At 32.2% G+C, this 15,178-nt stretch overlaps 1 protein-coding gene and 1 long non-coding RNA gene across 2 annotated transcripts; both read right to left on the minus strand.

The window, feature by feature from the left end:
• Window positions 1–2,086: 2,086 nt before the first annotated feature.
• Window positions 2,087–3,488, minus strand: LOC145015517 (uncharacterized). Its single transcript, XR_013665906.1, has 2 exons — window positions 3,330–3,488; window positions 2,087–2,627 (listed from the first exon to the last, which is right to left on the minus strand). It is a non-coding gene; the product is annotated as an uncharacterized LOC145015517 (long non-coding RNA).
• Window positions 3,489–10,252: 6,764 nt separating this feature from the next.
• On the minus strand, window positions 10,253–12,859 carry LOC145018771 (uncharacterized). The gene is made up of 4 exons (XM_078976619.1): window positions 12,684–12,859; window positions 11,864–11,915; window positions 11,240–11,288; window positions 10,253–10,873 (listed from the first exon to the last, which is right to left on the minus strand). Exons 1-4 carry the CDS (start codon window positions 12,774–12,776, stop codon window positions 10,399–10,401), a joined length of 669 nt encoding a protein of 222 aa, XP_078832745.1. The 5' UTR covers window positions 12,777–12,859; the 3' UTR covers window positions 10,253–10,398.
• Between the last annotated feature and the right edge of the window lie 2,319 nt (window positions 12,860–15,178).

Here is a 15,178-nt window from a genome sequence, read left to right on the forward strand (position 1 = left end):
ACCCAAAAAGGACTTTGTCACTATTAATTCAAGTATACCAATTTTAGTTATGGGCTTAGACATCTAATCCAACAATAACTAGCTATACAATAACTAAAATTAATAGCAATTATAATATCCTAGCATTTTAACATGTATCCCCCCCCCCTCTAAAAACAGTTTGAAAATAGGGTCGTGAACTCACCAAAAGCATGAAACCACTGAAGTCGGGTAGAAATCCATGAGACCAGAACTTCGAAAGATAATCGAGTGTGAGTGGCACACAAAACAAGGTAGAAAGAGAGTGAGAGTTTAAAAGATGTGGGGAAAGGATTGATCAGAGCTCCCTATTTATAGGGGTTTTTGATGTGCGCGTCGGGCAGTGCGCACCAGCCATCCTGGTGCTGACACGTGTCCTTATCCTATGGTGTAACGTCATCCCGTATCCAATCGAATCATGTGTCAGAAAGCACGTTGGGCACTGTATGCAGGCGTGCACGCAAGTAAAAAAAAGAAGTTTGTAAATTTCGTATCTCTCACATACGAATTCCGTTTTCAATGACTTTTATAGATTTGCAAAGATCTTGACGAGTACAACTTTCATTTTGGTCATTTTGGCTAATTTTAACTTGTTTTTCGACCAAAATTTCTAATCGTTAAAATAACAACTCTCTCACATGATATCTATTTTAGTTGTTCTTTGTCTCATAATTTCTACTTTTTGGTGTAGTACGTTTTTCCTTTTGGCGACATTCTTTAAAAGTCGACTATTCTTTTCGTAGTTTTCGTCGTTGTAATTTCTTACCAACGTTAGATCTGTATTTGCTATAATTGTTATATTCCTCTTATATTAAGTTGGATTTCTACGAAAATTATATTTTTGAGATCGCGGTAATGCGTATATCTTAAAAATATTAACCTGCTCTAAAAGTGACATAACTTTTCGTGCACTTTATCTCTGAGCCTAATGTTGACGTATATAAGGATGAAGAAGTTGATAGCATCTAGAATGTAGGGTTACAATAGATCCTACGGTGGTTGATTATGTATTTCTCTTGATTGTCATAAGTTGTAAGATACATGCTTTTCATTTATTGGAAATTCTTGATATCTTTTCTACAAAAATCTTCAGGTCAATGCATCACAATTCCCATGGTTGGAAGACATCTATTTTTTCAAAGTTCCTCTTTGTCCTTCCCTGACCCATCAAACATCAAAAAAAAAAAAAAAAAAAAGGTTATGTGCAACACACGCCTCTTTATTAATTCAAGATAAATCATCATTTTGCACCACATTTATTTAAAACTTCCACAACCCTTCAACGTTTAATTAATTAATCACAACCGTTGAAAAGTTTTTTTAACTTGATTTTTATAATTACTAAGTTAATGACATTTAATCTTTGATCTTTTATTTTTTTGTCATGTGTACATGTTGTATGCATATTAATAGTATATAAGTAAGTATTTGTTACAAAAACATTTATGTTGTTGAATAAGTTAATGATTCAAATACGAAGACTTGAAGAATGACTTTTCCCGCATCCATGGTTACTTCAACACGAAATTTTCTTGATATAATTATGTTTGAGATGAAAGGCATATTAAAGATCAACAACCTTCCTTGTTATAGAAACATATAAATTTTGTTTCTAGAATTTTTTTGATTTTTTTTATAGACTTTATAAGTGTTTACTATGTTTTTGAATGCAAATATGATAATCGCTGTTTGTTTTAGTGCTTCAATGTTATTGAAATTTATATTATCTTTATTTGTTTATGTTATTTCTTATTTATTATATATAGAAATAATATATTTTAGATATTTGTATCAAGGCTTGAAGAAATGAGTCCATACTTATTACCTAAAATTTTCTTGGTATAATAGTGTTTGAGATTAAAAGTAAATTAACGACCAATAACTTTCTATATCATGAATTATTTTTTTTGAAATTGATGATATATTTTTATTCCCTTTATAAGTGTTTAATATATATTTTGAATACGTCTTAGTGTTTTTTATGTATTGAAAGTTGGTATTTATTTTCACTATTTGTTATTTGTAATACATAAAACTTAACATAAATTAATGAGTGTACAACTTGACACATCATAATTAAAAAATTATATTTAAAGTCAGTACAAAGGTTTATTTTTTTCAACACTATATTCTAATCTTGGAATAAAATTTAATCAAACTCATCCTAATAAAACCTTAATCTTCCAATCAAAGGATTTACACCGTATTCTTTCAAGATTTCCAATCGATTTATGGATAATTTTGATGATCAAATTGTAGAGAGTGTTCCAAAGAGAAAGCCAGATGTCAAAAGTCAAAACCCTACACCTTGATGACCGATCTAGGGTGTTGGCTGTTCCATTCTCCATAAAAGAAGGCATTACTGGTGTATAAGTAATTAGAGAGTTACATAATTAACAAATCACAACTTAAAGATTTTAAATCAACTTCTTCTTTGTATATCTTTTACATTAAAGGATGGATAAGTGCTAAGTGAGTATCTATAATTCTAATTGAACATATATATTTACAGGAAGCTCTTGCAACAGAAAGTAGCAATTGCCAGTTGCATACAAACCTGATCCATTCTTCTTTTCCCCATCCATCTGCGGTTGGTTGACTTTTGAAGACTGCAGCACAATGGAATAAGAAAGCTCATATTAAAATAAGAGTTCAAAAACCAATTCAACTGCCTTGTGATATACATATGCCTAATTAATTCACCAAATCCCACTTAAAATTGCCCAATCACTGTTAATTATTGATGCAGACTACATATGCTTATGCTTATGGTATCCATGTATACATGTGCATAAACTGTTGTATTCATAATTAAGTTGCTATAAACTGACGAAATACATAGTATTACATAATTCTTTATGTAAGAAAACTAATGTGTTCGTCCTCCTGTTCCTACATAATCATAGCAGCATACAACAGATCCATGAATCACGCACATAGAACCATGGTAAAATCAACACACGCACAAATTTTACATTAATATTCGACTTTTCTTGTCCCCTTTCAAACGAAGCAAAACTAAGATGAAAATGAAACAAATTTGTAAAGGCATGTTATCCAATAGTCAACAGCTCCCTCCAATTACGATTATTGGCAGTGAAGGGAAAAAAAAAACTAATTTTTTTTATCAATTTAAAACTTTTTTACGCCTAAATATGATGCAAAATAAATAAACTTAGTTTCTTCAGAGTCGATGAACCATTGAAACTTATATCAGAAAGAAAAAGAAACACATAAAACAAACCCTAGAAAATAACTAAACAAAACCATTGTCCTCGAATCGGGATCGGGATTAGTATCAGAAATCGCACAGTAATGAAATTAGTAGACTCGGAAGATTGGGTTTTCACGATTATCGTTATTACGTGAAGCAATCGTCCGGTGATTTGCCGGCTTCTCCTCCGCCCTCTACGGTGTACCGGAACCCTAAGGTGGAGATGGATCAATTTAGGCGTAACATCAAACCCTAAACTTACCCCTGGGCTGTGGCCCATTGAACTGTAACAGAAATACCCAATCCACCAATCAACATAACTTCAACTGTGGGTCTTTTATTTGAGACGGATTATATTATATGTCCATTCAATGATTTCAATCCATTGTGAGTTTATATTCTAAATAAACTCTTTGAAAAAAAAAAAAAAAAAAAAAAAAAAACAATGATTTCAATCCATTTTGAGTTTATATTCTAAATAAATTCTTTGATAAAACAAAAAAAGTAACAATAAGTAGATTAATAAGTTAAAACAATAATAACGAAAATTAAACATAAAAAATTATAGTTCATGAATCTTCAAAAACTTCTTTATATACAATATTTAATATTATATCGGCAACTTCACCATTTTTATTTAAAGTTTAAATTATTCTTTAATTTTAATTTTGGATAATATTGAGGGAAAAATTATCATATTGCCAACAGCTGACCTTAGGCCAAAAGGTTGAGGGCACGATGTATTTAAAAAAAATAGCCTATTTTCAAAGACCATTATTTGTTAAAAAAAAAAAAAAAAAAAAAAAAAGTATTGAATCATGGGCGTTGTTGCCCCAATCTGTAAAGATTGAAAATTTCCAAAAAAAACATATAAGTTTAACATTAAGAAGTTCTATTTGTCGACTTTAAATCTAAAAATTATTCATGTGATATCATTTTAATAAATTTAAATAAAAATAATAGAAAGCAAAAGGTTAACTTGTGAATTAAAATTTATTATAACTAAAGTTTTTTTTTATCCGAGACATTACTTTTAATATTTTTTTAAAAATACTAATATGTAAATTCCCTCAATCGAATATATCACAATGAGCCACTCGGCACGAAAACTTCCCAGTGGGTCATCTGTAACACTCGGTTTCGGATTTGTTTCATTATTCAGGGTTGTGGCCCAATTTTCAGTGGTCTTGAGGCTTAGGGCCTTGGGGAAGAAAGGTTTTGGTCTTTTCGGATGTGGGTGTTATAGTTTAAGTGACCCAAGTGTTCGATGGTGCCTTCGGAGGCTAAGGGTATAATTGTCATTTGATAACTCGGTCTTTTATGGATTTTAGGTTTTGTTTGGGAAGTTATAAGGTTTTGGTGTGTTGTTAGGAGCATAGGACTTCTCGCCACCTTTTTGTGGATATAAGGTTCGTTGGAAACAGACCTAAGATAAGTAGTTTAAAATAATGACAGAAATGGCCCTTGGTGGAAAAAGTTGGTAAGTTGGTCTCATGCGTGCACGGAGGAGGGCACGTGCCTGGGTGAGTACGCACAACGTAAGCCGTGGGTACGCCCAACGTAATGAGCAGCGTGCCAAACCCTAATTTTTAGGGTTTGGGCACTATTTAAACATCTTTATGAGCTCAAGGCTCTTTCATTTCTTAGCCTCCATGGTCTTTTAGCCTCATTTCGGAAACTCTGATATCATTTTGAGTGTTTGAGAGATCTATGTGTGCGTTTTTCTGTGTTTTGCTCATTTTCAAGAAAATGGTGCTTGGTGATAGCTTGTGGTTCAAAGGAAGACTCTTAGATCCAAACTTTTGGCTTCATTTCCAGCTCATTTCAGGTATCAAGTTCTTATCTTGGCTTCTTCTTATGCTAGTTTGAGTTTAGGGTAAGATTAAGGGCTTTTATGGTGTATTAAGTTCCCCTTGTGAGTTTGAGCTACTACAGAAGCTTGTGGTGATAGATCTTGCCTCTTTTGATGTTGTTAGTTCATAAAAATGCTTGCTTGATGTTTAAGAATGGTCCATGCATGTTCTAGTTGGATTAGAAAGGGTCTTAATGGATTAAGATGATTGTTGGGTCCCATTTAGTCATGAAAATGCATAAAGGTGTCGAATTTATGCATTAAGAGCTTTATTTTGAGGTTCTCTGAAGTTTGGGTGCAAAATGCTTAAGTGGTTAAGTTAGAAGTTGAGTTTTGGATTAAGCCAGGTTATGCCCCGCGTAACTGGACGTACGCCGATCGTACTGATTTGAAATCGCAATCTGGGTTCATCGAGTACGCCCAACATAAGTTGCACGTACACCCCACGTTCGGCATGGGATTTCGGCTTGTTGTGTTTTTGGGTCTCACATCTTTGGGCTGAGTTTTGGCTTATTTCGTGAAGTGGGGTTTTTCGTTAAAGTTTGAAGTAATTTATTGGGTTTGCATTTTGGGTTCTAGGATTGTAGTTTGGGCCTCATTGGGCCCAATGGGATTGAGTCTCTATTTAAATCATCAACAAATAAAAAAAAATATAGGAGCCAAAATAAAGAAATCCAAACCAAAACTCTATTTAAATCATCCAATAAGTGTAAACAACTCATGTGCCCACTGATTGTATACAAGATATATCAGATTTATACATCTAATTACACGAATGGTCCTTCTGGTTTGGGGTAATTTGCATGTTTGATCCGTAATTTTTTTTTAAAAACTCGGACTGTCCCTACTTTATATTTTTATTGCACGTTTGGTCCCTATCTGTTCTAATAAGACTGATTTACCCTTATTAGACTTTGTTTTTATATTTTAAATCATTTTAAATATATTCTTGTTACAATAAAAAACTTGGATCCTACCTTGATCTCTCCATCTCTTCAAGTCAAATGCATCCAACCCTAATCCCTTTATTCCTTCCATTGAAGTCGATATTCCACAACATCCTTCCTCTCTGCCATGGCAGAGCTTCTGTTGGAGCCGAAAAACTCGTCGAACTTGGTCTTCCACCTTCCTCTTTTAGGCATCTACCCCACTAACATCATTTCAACCATTAGCCGACATGTGAAAGTTAGGAAATTAGATCCATCAGAGCTAAGACCACCAACATCACCTTACTCTCTTAGGTGTTGTTTGTTTTTCTGAGGCAAAATATATGCAGTCTGCAGACCACATCTGCAGACCTCTGTAGTAGAAGAGGTGAACCAAACGTCTGCAGTTTGAAAGAAGAAAACTATTTGTTTTTTTAGCATATACACGTTGTTAGAATAAACTAAAGTCTAATTAAACCGATTTTTTTTAAAACTTAAATGAGTTTCTCAATAATTTTATAACTTTATTATAGATAATTAACAAATGTAGATCTACTTTTATGTATTATAGTATAAAAAGTGAAAATAAAATGCTACGAATTAACGTATATATTTGATAAAAACCAACAAACTTTGGTCGCAAAGATATACTTAAACATTGTAATTAATGTTTTATAAAATTTGACACAAAAAATACAAGATAATATTGCGATATTTTCATTTCTATATAAACAGCTTTAACGATCATTATTGTAATTAAATTTTTATTTATAAAATTGTCAAGAAAATCTTGATTGTGTCGTCGAACCATTTTTTTTTAAGTATTACTCCATCCGTCCCAAATTAATAGGCCACTTTTGATTTTTGAAGTTTTTTTTTCTTCAATTTCACTATAAATATTTTTATTTGTGTTATATATTACCTAATAAAACTTATAACAATGAAAAAAACATTTAAAATACAATCCATTCATATATTTTGCATTAATTATTATATACCAAAAAAAAATATTTAAGGTCAAAGTTGAAGAAAAAAGACTTCAAAAGTCAAAAGTGGACTATCAATTTGGGACGGAGGTAATATAACTTTTTTTTTTCAAATTGTTTATCATAGATAAAGTTGGAAAAAATCTAATATATATGTGTTTTTAGGCTAGAAGAAGTCGGAAGAGGTTTGAAGACTCTAATCCACATCTCACCGAGAATAGAACGCACAAACATTTTTAGCTCTGTGGTCTTCAAAAAAACAAACAGTCTGCAATGCCTAATGTTTACGCGGCACGGACAGAAAATGCCAAGAAGATCTGCAAATAAAAAACAAACACCACCTTAGGTGTTTTTTTTTTTTTTTTTGTCCGCAGATCTTCTTGGCCACTTCTGTTTGCGTCGCACAAACATTAGGCTTTGCAAACTGTTTGTTTTTCTGAAGAATACAAACCTAAAAAGGTCTGCACATCCTCTTCTTGGCGCAGATGTGGACCAGAGTCTTCAAATCTCTTCAGACATCTTCTATCCCAAAAAACACATATATCTTACGTTTTTTTTTTTTTAAAAAAAACTTAGATTTATTCTAATTTTATCTATGATAAACAATTTGAGAAAAAAAAAGTTACAATACTTCAAGAAAAAAATGTTCGACGACACAATCATGATTCTTGTGACAAATTTATAAATAAAAATTTAATTACAATAATGGTATTTAGAGCTTTTTATATCGATATGAAAAAAATCGTAATATTGTCTTATATTTTTTGTGCCAAATTTTATAAACATTATTTAATGCAATATCATTCATTTTTTGGAATAAATATTTATGACCAGTTTTTAATTGATTTAATTGAAAAGGTAAAATGAAAATTTTGAAAATTTCATTTAAAATCAAAGTTTCTTTCCATCAATTTTACGTGTTAAATTCTTTTATCCTTAATTACAATGTTTAGGTATATCTTTGCGATCAAAGTTTGTTGGTTTTTACCAAATATATACGTTAATTCGTACCATTTTATTTTCGCTTTTTATACAATAATACATAAAACTCGATCTACATTTGTTAATTATCTATAATAAAGTTATAAAATTATAAAATTAAAAAAAAAAAAAAAAAAAAAACTCTTTTAAGTTTAAAAATATCGGTTTAATTAAATTTTAGTTTATTCTAGCAGCCTGCAGATGTTAAATAACAAACAATCTTCTTCTTTTAGACTGCAGACGTTTGGTCAAACTCTTCTACTGCAGAGGTTTGCAAATATGGTCCGCAGACTGCAGACATTTTGCATTAAAAAAAAACAAACAGTGCCTTAGTCATTCTAAACATCACCTAAGGGTCTAATGCAACTAAGATAAAAAAAAAAAGTATGTCAATATTTTCAATCTAAGTTTAAACATTTGAAAAAAAAATACTATTAAGCCGGTGTTCAGGATTTGAGGAATAAAAAATAGAAAACAAAATTATGTTCAACCTTCATGGCCAAAACAACAAAGCGCACTAATAATTTTGAAGATCCACCTTTGGTTCGGTTTTAACTTAGGAAATATGATGCATATTCAAGTATTAGATGTTTTTAGAATAACTATCGCACACCCACTAATTAATCATACTCCTAAACCACGTTTTGTGATCACACTCCTAAACTATAACACATTTCACGAGTGTCAAATCCTTTATGGGAGGGACGCCATTCAAACATAGATGATCCCATTTGTGTTCTTTTATAGTGATTTTTATGTTTTCTTAAGAAAATTGTAAATACCATGAACGCAATAACCGGTTATAGGAAATGGTACAAAATGTGAAACGGTGTTTTACTATATTATTATATACTTATAAAGGAAGTATTTTTCTAAGCACCACATTCATTTGAAACTCTCATTCATTTTTCCTTTCACCACATATATTTGAAACTCCTATGACTTTTCAATTTGTTTCTAATAATAATTATAAACTAAAGTGTAATCACATATAAACTAAACTTTAATATTAAAATAATATATTTTCTTCTACTTATAAAACTATGTTTTTTACTTTTAACTTATTATACTTAATTTATTAGGTATAATACCATTATCATTTTAAAACTACAACTTTTGAAAATTTATATAAAATACTTAAATTGTTAATTTTAATATAACCTTACATGTCAACTTAAATATAAATTTTAGTTAAACTTAAACAACCCAAAGAATACTTTGTAAATAGTTAAAAGTGATAAATTGTATTGTCTTTCTAATAGTGATTATAAGTTGGTTAATAAGGTTAAATGATTATCAAACCTAAAGTGAAATCATAAATAAACTAAATTTCAATATTAAAATAATTTTTTTACTTTTACTTATAAAGCTATATCTTTAAATTTTATCATATTATACTTAATTTATTCGATTTAATATGTTGTTGTATGTAAAATATTATCAGTTTAAAGCTACAACTTTTGAGCAGTTTTGACAAAATACTTAAATTGTTAATTTTAATGTAACATTATATGGTCAACTTCAATATAAATTACAGTTCCACTTTAAATTTTTGAAGAATATTTTGTGAATAGTTAAAAGTGATAAATTGTAGTGCTAAATGCAAAAACTAAATTGTAATATCAATTTAACTAAAATATTTTATGAATATATTTTTATAATCGTCAATAGTTTTCAAATTAGTAGCTTAAAATAACTTACAATAACAATAGTTAAAAATAACAGTATATAGATGATTATATTTTTACTTTTAAAATAAAAAAAAATGTTTGATGTTTTAAATAATTACTATGATTGAAATTAAAATGTTAAACAAATAAAATTTAAAAAATTAGTTAACAATAACAACTATAAATAACATTATATTTAATTTTATTCATGAATAACTTACGGGTTGAAGTCATTCAAACGATTAAGATTATGAAGTTATAATAGATGTATATATTATCATATAATTCAAAATAATCAATTTATTATATCAATTTAGTATACGAATTATTATACCAAATTTAAGAACAACGTTATTGTTATATTTAAAAAAAAAAAAAAAAAAAAAAAAAAACATATGTTTGTAAATATTTCAACTAAATAGACCTTTCTGCTCAACGCACGGGGATTCGCCTAGTATAAATATAATTACATAGGAAATCTTTTAAAAAATGATTATATCTTTAGGATTTTTTTCCATACAAAATTTTTTTCATCCCGCAGGGGTTATTTTAAAGATATGAAACTTTTTAACGATATCCATTGCTGATGTTATGGAGGTTTGATATTGCAAGAATTGGTTTACTTTGAGCTGGAAAAAAAAAAGATAAAAAGGATATGTTTGTAATTTACCAGATACATAAAAACTTACCGAATACAAATACTTTCAAGCAAACAAATATTTACATGCAACCCCTTTTCCTTCCAAATCCATCAAAAAGAATCTTGGGATTTTTTGTTGTCTAGCAAACAATCTGGAGAAAGGAATTTAGCCATAAGCAACCTCTTCATCTGATGCCAATTAATGCGATGTGTTTTATTGACTTGCATGCTTAGATCTTGGATACGTTTCCACCATTTGGAAGCCTCTTCACCTGGCAGAAATTTGCAGCTGACCACATCTACTTGTTCATCTTCTGGGACAAAACAATAATCAAAAGCTTCTTCTACACCTTTCAGCCAACAGCGAAAGCTACGAAGATCAAAATGCTCACTAAAAGGTCTTATAAGTAACTGTGGTTCGATTAGATTTTTTGGAATAATACACGGAAGATGTTGCGTTTTTAGAAATTTTGGCAACTCCCCCTCCAAATATTCGACACGAGCACCCAGTCTTTCCATCGTTTTTGACATGGACACAACATCGCTCACAACTTTATTTAAATCGTTGACCCAAGTTAAAGTGATTCTGAAAAATATAAACAAATAAACTTTTTACTTATAGGAGAACAAAATGATCAAGAGCAAAACCAATGATAGTTGATAAACAAATCAATTCTTGAAATGGATCGCTTGTGAAAGTTTTCCTTGACACAGTTTTTAAACCCACTTTACAATTTTATCCCTCACACACAAAACCCAAGCAAAATAATTGATGGACGTTTGAAGTTAAATTACAACTTCATCGAGATTGTTTAATAGAAAATTAAAAAATACTAAGACTTGGGCAAATATGATATTTTGATGTTTAACAAGGGGATATCTGCAATTCTCCCACACTTTTTTTATAAAGTAAAAATTATGTCATTCAAAAACAATAAAAAGATCTAGTAACCTGGAGTCATGGTGTCCTTGATCGTGATCCATGTCTTGTGGCTCATTCTCTAATTAAAAAATTTAAAGTCAGTACAAAGGTTTATTTTTATTTTTTTCCACACCATATTCTAATCTTGGAATAAAATTTATATCCACTCATCCTAATAAAACCTTAATCTTCCAACCAAAGGATTTACACCTTAACTCTTTCAAGATTTCCAATCGATATTTTGCATCTATATATACGGATATTTTTTAGTTATAATAATTTTTGTAGAGAGTGTTCTACGTAACAATAAGTTAACCAGTATAAAGCATCCAAAGAGAAAGCCAGATGTCAAAAGTCAAAACCCTACACCTTGATGACCGATCTAGAGTTTTGGCTGTTCCATTCTCCATAGAAGAAGGCATTACTGGCGTACGTATAAGTAATTAGAGACTTACATAATTAACTAATCACAGCTTCAAGATTTTAAATCAACTTCTTCTGTGTATATCTTTTACATACAAGGATCAACTGCTTTTGATCATTGATCAAAAATGAATTTGTTTATATCTATGTATCTATAATTCTAATTGAACATATATATATTAACAGGAAGCTCTTGCAACAGAAAGTAGCAATTGCCAATTGCATACAAACCTGATCCAGTCTTCTTTTCCCCATCCATCTGTGGTTGGTTGACTTTTGAAGACTGCAGCACAATGGAATAAGAAAGCTCATGTTAAAATAAGAGTTCAAAAACCAAAGCCCAAAACCAATACAACTGCATAATTAATTCACCAAATCCCAGTTAAAATTGCCCAATCACTGTTAATTATTGATGCAGACTACATATGCTTATGCTTATGGTATCCATGTATAAATGTGCATAAACAGTTGTATTCATAATTAAGTTCTTATAAACTGACAAAAGACATATTACATAATTCTTTATGTAAGAAAACTAATGTGTTCGTCCACCTGTTCCTACATAATCATAGCAGCAAACATGTACAAAAGTCAAAGGTACAAAATGCGCTGAATACAACCAATCAAGAGAGTAAAACAAAACCAAACATACAGCAGATCCATGAATCACGCACATAAAACCATGGTAAATCAACACATGCACAAATTTTACATTAATATTCGAGTTTTCTTGTACCCCTTCAAACATAGCCAAACTAAGATGAAAATAAACAACATGTTATCCAATAGTCAACAGCTCCCACCAATTACGATTATCAGGGGAAAAAAAATGGATCAATTTAAAACTTTTTTACGCCGCAAAATAAATAAACTCAGTTTCTTCAGAGTCTATGAACCATTGAAACTTATCAGAAAGAAAAAGAAAAACAGAAAACAAACCCTAGAAAATAACTAAACAAAACCATCGTCATCGAATCGGGATCGGGATCAGTATCAGAAATCACACAGTAATGAAATTAGTAGACTCGGAAGATTGGATTTTCACGATTACCGTTATTACGTGAAGCAATCGTCCCCTGATTTGCCGGCTCTCCTCCGCCCTACGGTGTACCGGAACCCGATGGATCAAATTTAGGCGTAACATCAGACCCTAAGAGTATGCCCTAGGCCGTGGCCCATTGAACTGTGAAACAAATACCCAATCCACCAATCACATAACTTCGACTTTGGGTCTTGAGTCGGATATATTCTCCGTACATTCAATCCATGTAGATTAAAATTCTTCACAAATTGGTCCCTTTCATTAGGAATACTATCTTCATGGTAATTTGGGCAGGTGCTTTTTTCCAAGGTTTTTTTTTACCATTTTTAAACTTCTATCTGTAGTCACCGTCTCTGTTGACCAATCAAATTAGGATCAGTGTCAGTAGGGTCAACGTCTTGATTTCATCTTGTTATCCTTATGGTACTTTCAATTACGCTTCCGTTGTCACTCTTCGTATCTACCGCTTCTCGCTTCTTATTCACCACCTATCCAGACTGACCCGTTTTTCTACTTGCTCCAGTTATGCTTTTCCCTGCTTCCGTTTTGACCTCCACCGCCTCCTCTCACTTCCGTTGTCATGCTTTAGAATTCCGATAGTTATTCTTATCTGGAAATCTGAGGTGGAGTGCTAGAAGCATCGAATCGTTTCGGGGAAGCCAAAGCATCTGGTAACCGTGAATTTCCTTCACCGTTTTCTCACCCATGTTTAGATTTCTGTTTCTAAAAGACACCGCCTCCGCCAAAGCTTTCGTCGGTACCACTCCCTTTTTCATCTCTGAAATTGGGTCGCCGTCCATTCCTCCTAATTGTCCTTCCAGTTTCTTCCATCTTATCCAACCTTTTTGTTCTCTCATCAGAATCGTCCAGAAGGCCTTAAAACCACCCCATCGATCCATTTTGCTTCTTCTATTACTATGTTCTTCAACCACATCTCCATATTTCCTATGTATTTTCTATTTCGGATGCTTAGTCGATTCCCAACTTCAACTACATATGGTTTCCTACCGTATCGATGTCAGCTTCCAGACATAAGAATCGAATTTTCCGTTTCGTGCCCCGTCACCTGTTAAAGATCATCACTAGCCCAATAAAACGAATATTATTTAGAAGACTTTAGCTTGTTCTAGAATGCTCTAGAAGATTCTAGAACATTATGGAATACTATGGGGAAGTGTTGAAGATGCCGGAAGATTCTAGAATACTCTAGAACGAGATGGAAGACCCTGGAAGGCTATGGAACATTCTAGAACACTATGGAAGACACAAGAATGTCTATACTTATCTAGGACATTATAGAACATTCTAGAAACATATAAAAGCTTGTAACAGATATAGAATATGGTAGATAGTTCTAGAATAGCCATGAATGTATGTAGATCTAGAAACTTCCTATAAGGAGGTGGAAACACCTATAAATAGGTGTGGAGCTCATTTGCTCCAAATAATCCAACATCTAAGTATCCAAAAAAAAGCCTCAAAGAAAGAAAAGTGTCTAGTAGTCTCTCAAAGTGTAAAGTTCTTCTTAAGTGTCTTAATAAAAGTCTTGTTGTTTCCCACACTAAGAGTCGTGTTCAACAATCTGGTATCAGAGCAAGGTTTCTTGATAGTGAGAACGAGTGATTCTCGTTGTATCGTGAGTAGTTTGTGACTCTGCAAGTTTAGTTTCGAAACTAGCTTGTTTGGTATTACCGAGGTACTGCCAACACGATGGGTGATCTCCAAGTCGTCGGAGGAATCAAGAAACTCAACAACAACAACTACAAAACGTGGGAAACATGTATGAAGTCCTACTTACAAGGACAAGATCTATGGGAGGTCGTTGGTGGAAGCGAAACTACGCCACCAGAGGAAGACGTTAATGGTGCTTTGCGCAAATGGAAAATCAAAGCAGGCAAAGCAATGTTTGCCTTGAAGACCACAATCGAAGAAGAGATGTTGGAGCATATTCGGGATGAGAACACCAAGAAGCTTGGGACACGTTTGTGATGCTTTTCTCAAAGAAGAATGATACGAGACTACAACTTTTGGAGAACGAGCTATTATCAATCTCACAACATGACATGACGATTGCTCAATATTTCCACAACGTCAAGTCGATATGTCGGGAGATTACTGAACTAGATCCGCAATCCGTCATTGCAGAAGCTCGAATGAAGAGGATCATTATCCGTGGACTAAGGCCGGAATATAGAAGCTTTGTTACTGCTGTACAAGGATGGCCCGTTCAACCATCACTTGTAGAGTTTGAAAATTTGTTGGCCAGCCAAGAAGCTATGGCTAAGCAAATGGGAGGCATCACGCTGAAGAGTGAAGAAGAAGTACTTTACACAAGTAAAAGTCGGAGGAATTTCAAGCCACCTTCTAAAGAAGGATACAAAAATGCTGACAAAGGGAAGAGTCAGCCAAGAACCTCACAACCATGGAGATCTCAAAAGACCGACAATAAGAGTTCTCGGGGGAGGAGGTTCGACGGCAACTGCAACAATTGTGGAAAGTGGGGC

The sequence above is a fragment of the Lactuca saligna genome, chromosome 9 (assembly GCF_052625555.1).
Source record: "Lactuca saligna cultivar CGN05327 chromosome 9, ASM5262555v1, whole genome shotgun sequence".
NCBI classification, from domain to species: domain Eukaryota; kingdom Viridiplantae; phylum Streptophyta; class Magnoliopsida; order Asterales; family Asteraceae; genus Lactuca; species Lactuca saligna.

What these genes read in the sequence shown, in the direction of transcription:
- LOC145018771 (XM_078976619.1), bottom strand. Translation starts at nt 12,776, where the DNA reads ATGTTACGCCTAAATTTGATCCATCGGGTTCCGGTACACCGTAGGGCG. An exon ending in GATTGCTTCACGTAATAACG is followed by an intron (nt 11,916 to 12,683) that starts GTAATCGTGAAA and finishes ATTGTGCTGCAG; the next exon opens with TCTTCAAAAGTCAACCAACC. An exon ending in GGAAAAGAAGACTGGATCAG is followed by an intron (nt 11,289 to 11,863) that starts GTTTGTATGCAA and finishes TTTTTTAATTAG; the next exon opens with AGAATGAGCCACAAGACATG.